This window comes from Nematolebias whitei, chromosome 14, assembly GCF_014905685.2.
Source record: "Nematolebias whitei isolate Nwh7 chromosome 14, NemWhi1, whole genome shotgun sequence".
Classification (NCBI taxonomy): Eukaryota; Metazoa; Chordata; class Actinopteri; order Cyprinodontiformes; family Rivulidae; genus Nematolebias; species Nematolebias whitei.
In genome coordinates, this window is record NC_056511.1 from 44,498,878 (window position 1) to 44,507,838 (window position 8,961).

Consider the following 8,961-nt stretch of genomic DNA (forward strand, 5'->3'; position numbering starts at 1 on the left):
TATAATTCACTTTATAATTCATTCTATAATTCACTTTATAATTCACTTTATAATTCACTCTATAATTCACTTTATAATTCACTTAATAATTCACTTTGTAATTCACTGCTGTCATTTACACCGAGGGCCAAATTCAAAAAGCTAAGAATCTCAGTCCATATTTCTTTAATAAAATCAAACGGACTTTGGTTTTCAGATGTAAATCCCAATTTAATAATCTAAAAATATGAATGACTTTTTCCCCAATATTGGGAATTTGGATCAAACATGAAAACAACATTCAAATCCTGGAAGATGCACTCTGTTAGAATTCACTTATATTTTTTTAGTGATGTATTTTATCACAATCAAATCAACAAATCTCCCGCAAAAAAAAAAATAAAAAAAAATCAAAATATGATTCATGAATGCACCCCCGACACACACACCGGTTTATAGCTTGTGATTTGTGGTCCAGTTCTAATAGATTTGAAAAACTCGAGCAGGATAAAATAATATTTAGGGTCATATTTGACCCAAGTCTTCCGACACATTAGAGGAACACTTTGCTTCATGATGAGCTACACGAACATGTTTTGATCATTTAGGATGACACGCATAATTCAGTTGTTGGACAACCCAAGCTGAAAGTTAAACGGACTGCACCTTTCCATCTGATCCAAGACTCAGAGCGCTGTGCCTCATTCATACAGCTCTATACTAGACCTCTACAAAGATGAACAAATCATTCTAAAGAGACTAATCAGTGATTTATCACATTCATACTGATGGACACACATCAGAGGCAGTGAGGGGTTCAGTGTCTTGCTCAGGGACACTTCGGCATCCGACTGCTGGTGGATTCAAACCCCCAACTCTCCCATTGGAGGACTGCTCTAACCACTGAGCCACAGCCGCCCAACTCAAGTTTTCCAGTTTATTGGCACAGCAGCTCAGTTCCCCGTTTTAGAGCCCTAAAATAACATTTACGTTCATGAATTCTCCAAATGCCTCATTTCATTGCACTGAAATGTAAAGTCTGAATACGCTGCCGTTCATTTAATAACTTGTGAATGTTTTCTGCTTTTCTCGCTTCTAATTGACAACTGTAGATAATATAGCACGATTAGTTTTATTAAAGGGTTTGTTTGTAATTCTGAGCCTCAATGGCTTGTTTTATTTTGTAAAACTGATTCAGTGTTTTTATATTTAAAGTTTTCATACAAGACTTTTCTTTAAATCACAGTAGGTCAGCATTAAACCAAACGTGTTTACTCTGAGGCATCAAACACTTTGCAGTTTTATAAGAAACACTTGCCTGCGTTTTGGTCTTGTGAGAACACGTAGCAAGACACGCTCTTCCTCGTTACTATAACACATTCGAATCATTTGTCCACGTAAAAGAAGCTTTAGGTAAACGTCCAGATCCACTTATGGTCTATGCAGCAACAGCTCTTTAAAAATGTGGGACAGAAAACTTAATTTCAGATGTTTTGTTTGTGCATGTACATTTGTGTTTAAAACATATCAATAGGGCCCCAAAAGTAGCTGTAAGCAAGTTTACACCTTCCCTGTCTGGTCTTAGAAACTAAAAATCACCAGAAGTCCAACCTTTGTGTAAGAACTTCAAATAAACAGTCGAGGTGCGCCACCTTGTGTAATCTGTTAGACGTGCAGCGCACAAAGACAAACTCCAGCCCACAATTAATTCAAAGCATCTTTTTGGAACGTTTTGGGTTTTTTATTTATTTTTTTGACAAATATATATATGAAGATTTTCCTATGAAGGAAACATTATTCTCAGAGATACGTTTACAGCAAAATCATTCTGGCAAATCGACAGGAAACATGGGAAATCATCAGAAAACATGACGGAGCTAACCATTTCTACTTGTGCCCAGCAAAGAATAAGAGTGCAGTTTAATAATTATGAGAAAAAAATTAAAATTAAAAATGGCAAACCAATCTAGTCATTCTAGAAAATAGAAATAAAAATTCCAAAAGTCAATAGGACATTTTAAACAATTAGGAAACATTAGGGGGATTGAGGTCTCAAGGCACACAAAAGCATTGACAACCAACCGTCTTTTTCTCCATGACATTGGTCCCATTGGGCAGTACAACTGTACAAACTACAGAATAAAAATAAAAAAACTACAAAATAAACATAAAGCCCAACATCACAGGACAGGGCTTTGTGGGATGACAAAAGAAAAGCCAATAATGTACAGTGAAACTGGGTGTACAGAACTCATCAGTCCTTCAATAAGTTGAAGCTGTCATCCACTAACTGGCAAACCGACTTTTTAAATGTGCTACAGAAAGTTCTGCAGCTTCTACAGAGGATGGAGCTCAGTGAGGGACCTCTTCTCTTGCTGAATGAATTCCTGCAAGCTTCTTTTTCCCTGCCTGAAGTTGCTCTCTCGCCTTGAAAAAGGCAAGATGACCTGAAGTCTAAGGAGAGTTTCAATGTTAACGAAACTTCTAATCTGTGATGTTTTGAGCGCATCGAGCACAGTGCTTGGAAGATAACCTACCATAGAATCCAACCATTTCTCCTTCCATGCCTTCATCTCAGAGTGGAGGGAGGACTGATCTGGCAAGTCCTCCTTGTACAAACGGAACACAAGACCACTAAGAATGCTGGTTTCTACTTTGGACATTGCATAAGGCACAATCTCCAGACATCTCAAGGTATCCAATACCTTTTCTGTGAACAGGTCGTCAATTTCTGCTATTGAGTGCTCCACAACCCTTGTGCTAACAGACTCTTTGTAAAACTCGCTCATTGGCTCTAGAAGCACTGGATGCAACATTGGAACATGGAGTTTGGACGCTATGGCCACAGCTTCCTCAAACCAGGACTTGTGACAGCCGTCGATATCGGTCTGGAGTTTACGGAGTGACGCTTTGACATCGGGCAAGGTGTTCACAGAGAGCAACATGTCCAAGGGTTTGCCCTGAAGAGACTGACTTAGCCTTTTAGTTACACTCAAGACGTTCTTCTGTACCACAGTTGAAAAGATAAACTCCAAGTTTCTGATTGAATCAAAGAAGTACGACGCTTGCTGCTGGTCTGAAGTACTTCCTTCTCCTTTCAGCTTATCCAAGCAGAGCACGACTGCTTCTATAATCTCCATCATAAGCTCATGCATGTCGTGACTCTTCTCCCAGTTCTTTACAAGCTTGTCACTCACCTCATTGCCCTGCCCTTCTTCTTGCTTGAAAACATAAATGATCTCGTTTTCAAGTTTGTTCTGGCGTTCTGCATCGTCCGTGAGCCAGTGTAACAGTTTCCCTATAAGGACTGCTCCCTCAGCTGCCTCGGCAACAGGAGACGATTTAGCCAACCACACATTAAGTGACAAAGCAGAACTGATGCTTCTAACGGCATGTGGGTATTTTATAGCTATGGCTAAACTTACAAGCCTCATGTAAGCTCCTACCTCACCGACACTCAGCAAAGCCTGACCTCTGCAGTACTCCATGTTGAGCCCCCACTTCTCAGATAGAGCCGTTTCTATCGCCTCAGTGAGGACGACCGAGTCTTCAGTGAAAGGGATGAAAGCCAGAGTTTCCTCACACTGAATATCCTCTTTGTTTAAGTACCTGATGCACAATGGGACATAGAGCTCACCGTTAATTTCAACTGTTTGGTCAAATATAACTGTGAAGAACTGAGAGTCCCACAGTTCCTTAAGGATTTGTTCACGTAGCTGTGGGTCATAAAACGAGACTATCCTTCTCGGTCCTGGAACAATCTCTTGTGTCGTTTCCTTTGCAGCTGGCTTCACCTGGCCATCTGCAGGTCTGACTGAGTCACCGGTACTGTGCAGTTCTGATGGTTTTGCTTCATTATCTACTGGTTTGAAAAATACATAAAATGTTTTACTAGAATTCATATAAAAACATGTTTTAGCCAAAATCTAGTTTTCTTTCACAATGGACCACTACACAAAATTCTGAAGCTGCCATAAACAAACTTACCTCTGCCCAACTTCAGTCTTTGCAGAGCTCCCGTTACCTAAAAGAAATGTACAGCTACTTGAGTTATGTAACAAAATTTAAAATTTTCTATTACAGTAGTTCCTCGTTTATCGCGGGGGGTCCGTACCCTGAAGCCCCGCGATAAGTGAAAAACTGCAAAGTAGGGATAGTAGTACAAGTAGAAAGTAGTACTTTATTTTTGTATATATATATATATATATATATAAAATTTAAAGGCGTTTTAAATCCTTCCCACACTCTTGCAATATTCTAAACAATGTTTCTAAACTCTCTAAAAGAGCACAGACTGTCATGGTTTCAGCTCTCTGGCTCGGTTACTCTCTGCCACCTGCAAGAACTCTTGGCCACGCCCACTTCTCCGCTCTGCACAGACAACAGCTGATCAGATGCAGCAGGAAGTTTATCCTGCAGTATGGGCTGCACAAATGTGCAGCAGGTGCTAAATAATTTTAAATAATTTATTTTAAATAAAAAAAATCAATGCCGATCGTGCGGCTCAACCATCAATCAGCCAACTGTGTGTCATGGTCCAGTCTTATTTTGAAAAACTGTCCACGATAAACTAACCACAAAGCAGCGAGGGACAACTGTAAACAGTTCTCCTTTGGTACATTAAGGCGTTTTAAATCCTTCCCACTAAACGCACTAAAACAGCACAAAATGTCATGATCTCCGCTCTCGGCCACGCCCACTTCTCTGCTGCAGAGCAGAGATCATGACACGCTGCAGGAGGAAGCTTCTCCTTGCAGCTCTGGGCTGCACACAGGTCTAGGAGGCGCTAAATAATTTAACGTAATTTATTTTAAATTATAAAATCCATGCCGATCGTGCGGCTCATCTGTCAATCAGCCAATTGTGTCATGTCCAATCTTACTTTGAAAAAGCGTGAAAGAGCGAGTTCGTGAAAGGCGAACCGCAAATTAGCGAGGGACTACTGTACTAGTGCATTAGTTTTATGGGCTGCGTCACTGTAGGGATAAAACATGTCTAGTAGAAGCTAGTTTTGTCTGACAGAATGGTCCACATCAAAAAGCTGTTTAATACCTAATTATTGAGGAAAAAACAAAACATACAATGTGTAAATAACTAATTGGGAAGTAAGAATTTCTACATAAAAACGTCCGCGCTGCTAAAGGTACTGTGGTCTAAACTAAAAATTCTTACCTGGGATAGACACGACGTGCTTTCTGGATCAACCTCCATGCATTGCTCAATAACCTCTGGCAGCCTTTGTAGTGTTGTGCAGTGAGAGAGGAGCATCACGTGGTTCGTCTTGCTGCCTCTGCATACAGCGTTTTTAAAAAGATCCCTTATAGAGTTCAGGGTGGTCTTCATCAGATCACACTCCATGCTGACACTGGGCAGGACAGCAACTAGCCGAAGCAACAATGTAACGGTTGGATGACTCTTGGACTCAGGATGGACAAGTGCTTCTGTGACAGATGTTGGAGGTGCAACATCCTGGTATTTCTCTCTCCAGACAGAGGCCCAGGTGTTGAATTCCTGCTCAGCTGACTCGAGCTCAGGAAGATCTGTAAGAAAGAAGCTGAAAGGCTTGTCCGTGGATTCTGACAGCACTGGCTGTGGATTGCATGATGGCAACAATGACAGGACTGACAGGGCCTTTAAATGGCTGTCGGAGAAGCAATATTTCATCTCGTCAATAAGGTTTTGGAGGAGGGGAATGGTGAGATTTTCTCTGTAGTAAATCTCTGGTGAATCGTAATTGTTGACTTCTCCTGAGAAGTAAACTTGTTCAGGAGCGATCTTGGTTGCTAGCTGGAACGCCTGTTCAAACCAAGTTGAGTGCACCGCGTTCACGTTTTCTAACATTTTCTCAAGAGTCTCCATAACTGATGGGATTTTTTCCAACTCGCAGAGAATGTCAGCAGGGTTTCCACAGCGAAAAACAGTGCTGCAGTTACGAAGTGGAGCACACGCATTCCTTAAAATCACTAGGGTGACAATGAAATCCATGTTCCTCAGTGCAGCAGAGAGAACCTGAGCATGCACTGATTTGGCACCTATGACACTAGAGCTGACAGCATCCAGGCAGGTGAGAACACCATCTAACGTGTCGACAAGGATGTCAAAAAAGTCCTCCCTTTTTTTCCACTTGGAGCAAAATGTTTCAGGAAATTCCTCCAACGCCTCCCTTGGCACGTTCAAAAGCCCATCAACAGCTTGTGCTAACTGTTCCTCCAGACAAGGAGACTCGTCAAAAAACAGCAGCAGATCTTCAGTGATATCCAGGATCTTTGTCACTGAAGGGCAAGGCATGCTACTGGCCAACCAATAGGCAAGACCACATGACTCACTGGGTGTTACGACACAAAGCGGGTAGCTCTGTAGGAAATTCAAAGACATTATCTTCAGGCTTTCGTAACCTAAACCCAAATGCATGAATGCTTGTCCTCGACATTGAGACATGGGCAGTCCCCATTCTTCAGTGAGAATCTTTGCAAGATTACTTGCTTGTCTACTAGCATTACCGTTTTCATCAAATGGCAAAAAACCCATGAGCTCAACTTTTGGAGCAGATTCCCCAACATATCGAACAAAGACGGGGAGGTGGGTCTTGTCACATATTCTCACAGGTTTATCTGTGATGAGTGAGAAAAATGGAGATTCCTGAATTTCCTTAAGTATGACATCTCTGATTCCATTTATGAGGAGGTTTACCATTTCATCATCACTAACAGATTGCGTGCTTTTGCTTTCATTTCCAAACCAGTGACATAGCTTGAGCTCCTGAACAAGTGGCTCTCGGTCTTCTTCTGAAAGTTCACGAAGGCTGCTGTTCTTTTTTCCCAGTAGTGCAGCCAGCCTAAAAACAGTAGCCAGACTTTGACGATTGTCTCCAGTGTGTCCATTGTCATCTGCTTGTTTCATCTCTTCGTCCTGCAACTTCTCAAGGGATCGTTGAACTTTGAGCTCCTCAGGTTCTTCTTTGACACAGTCGACTATATGCGTAAAGGATAAAAATAAAATGATTTGATCTCCCACACCTCGGCAGAAAAGATAACAGTTAAATCTCGGTTATGTCTCTTAAACATACCTTCTATATTATTTTCGGAGTTCTTGATAATGCTCTTTGATTCCTTGTCCTGTAAGAAGAGCAGTTTCATAAACATTATTTGGATATTTATACAAGTAATAAATGGCAAAAAATGTTTTTCCAAACAAACCCCAACCCCCCCCCCCCCCCCCCAAGTCAGTGTCTAAATGGGCTGCGACCACAGACTCCAGAGTACTCCACCTTTTGAGTTCTTTTGTTAGGTCTTGTTGATTTATGTAGTTCCTACCCTGCTGCTTATACAGTAGTGCTTGAAGGTTTGTGAACACTTTAATATTATACTTGATCTTTTAATTATTAAGGGAAATGATCCAATAGTACATATTTGTGAGTGGTAAAAGTATGTGAACCTCTAGGATTAACAGTTAGTTTTTGAAGGTGAAATTAGAGCCAGGTGTTTTCAATAAATGTAATAATGATCAGGTGTGAGTGGACACCTCGTTTGATTTGACACGGTGGCTCAGTTGGTAAAGGGCCTCTTAGCGAGAAGGTCACAAGCTCAAATCCTAGCCGGGGACCTTTCTGGGTAGAGTTTGTATGGTCTCTTCATGCATGCGTGGGTTTTCTCTACGTACTTCAGCTTCAAAAGAAAGAAGCAGGTAAAGATAATGGATGGATGAATCTACCAAAGTCTGATCTTCACAACATGTTTGTGGAAGTGGATCATGGAGGAACAAAGGAGATCAGAAAAAGAGTTGTTGATGCTCATCAGGCTGGAAAAGATTACAAAACCATCTGTAAAGAGTTTGGACTCCACCAGTGCACAGTGTGGACAAATGGAGGACATTCAAGAGCATTGTTACCCTCTCCAGGAGTGGTGGACCAACAAAGATCACTCCAAGGTGTGGAATAGTGGGCGAGGCCACAAAGGACCCCAGGGTAACTTCTAATCAACTGAAGGTCTCTGTCACATTAATGTTGATGTTCATGAGTCCACCATCAGGAGACACTGAACAACAATGGTGTCATGGCAGGTTGAAGGAGAAACCACTGCTCTCCAACAAGAACATGGCTGCTCGTCTGCAGTTTGATAAAGATCACGTGGACAAACCAGAAGACTGTTGGAAGAATGTTTTGTGGACGATGAGACCAAAATAAAACTTCTTGGTTTAAATGAAAAGTGTTGTGGTTGGAGAAACAAAACTCTGCATTCCTGCAGAAGAACCTTCTCCCATCTGTGAAACATGGTGGTGGTAGTGTCATGGTTTGGGCCTGTTTTGCTGCATCTGGATCAGGACAGCTTGTCATCAATGATGGAACAATGAATTCAGAATTATATCAGAGAATTCTACAGGAAAATGTCAGAACATCTGTCCATGAACTGAATCTCAAGAGAAGGTGGGTCATGCAGCAACACAATGACTCTAAAGACACAAGATGTTCTACCAAAGAATGATTCAAGAAGAATAAAGTTCATGTTGTGGAATGACCAAGTCAAAGTCCTGACCTTAATCCAATCCAGATGTTGTGGAAGGACCTGCAGCAGCAGTTAATGTGAGGAAACCACCAACATCCAGAGTTGAAGATGTTCTGTACAGAGGAATGGACTAAAGTTCCTCCAAGGTGACCAGGACTGACCAACAGTTACCAGAAACATTTAGCTGCAGTTATTGCTGTAATGGGGGGGGGGGGGGGGGTCACACCAGGTATTGACAGCAAAGGTTCACATACTTTTGTCATTCACAAATATGTAATATTGGATAATTCTCCTCAATAAATAAATAAATCAAGTATAATATTTTGGTCTAATTTATTTAACTGGGTTCTCTTCATCTACTTTTAGGACTTGTGTGAAAATCTGATGACGTTTTAAGTCAGGGCTATTCAACTGGCGGTCCACAGGTGATTTCAATCTGGCTGACCAATGATTTCATAAAATGAAAAAATATTTTTTTGGG

At 41.2% G+C, this 8,961-nt stretch overlaps 2 protein-coding genes across 3 annotated transcripts in view; both read right to left on the reverse strand.

The window, feature by feature from the left end:
* Positions 1-2,223: 2,223 nt before the first annotated feature.
* On the reverse strand, positions 2,224-5,882 carry LOC119420222 (52 kDa repressor of the inhibitor of the protein kinase). 2 transcript variants are annotated; one of them, XM_037687611.1, is made up of 3 exons: positions 5,152-5,882; positions 3,967-4,003; positions 2,224-3,838 (listed from the first exon to the last, which is right to left on the reverse strand). In XM_037687611.1, exons 1-3 carry the CDS (start codon positions 5,836-5,838, stop codon positions 2,316-2,318), a joined length of 2,247 nt encoding a protein of 748 aa, XP_037543539.1. In that variant the 5' UTR covers positions 5,839-5,882; the 3' UTR covers positions 2,224-2,315. The 2 variants fall into 2 exon arrangements, with proteins under 2 accessions (XP_037543539.1, XP_037543538.1); XM_037687610.1 differs by having other exon boundaries at positions 2,224-3,841.
* Positions 5,883-6,301: 419 nt separating this feature from the next.
* Positions 6,302-8,961, reverse strand: part of si:dkey-250d21.1 — an 18,998-nt gene continuing 16,338 nt past the window's right edge. Inside the window, exons 8-10 of the mRNA XM_037687720.1 lie at positions 7,046-7,094; positions 6,480-6,950; positions 6,302-6,333 (exon numbers count right to left, since the gene is read on the reverse strand). Of these exons, the coding sequence (XP_037543648.1) occupies positions 6,302-6,333; positions 6,480-6,950; positions 7,046-7,094 (552 nt within the window). The remainder of the gene's footprint in view (positions 6,334-6,479; positions 6,951-7,045; positions 7,095-8,961) is intronic.

Bases quoted from the DNA above. Each gene is read 5' to 3' on its own strand.
- LOC119420222 (XM_037687610.1), bottom strand. From the start codon at position 5,838: ATGGAGACTCTTGAGAAAATGTTAGAAAACGTGAACGCGGTGCACTCA. The intron at 4,004-5,151 runs GTAAGAATTTTT...CATTTCTTTTAG, and splicing joins GCACGTCGTGTCTATCCCAG to GTAACGGGAGCTCTGCAAAG. The intron at 3,842-3,966 runs GTAAGTTTGTTT...TTTTCAAACCAG, and splicing joins AAGACTGAAGTTGGGCAGAG to TAGATAATGAAGCAAAACCA.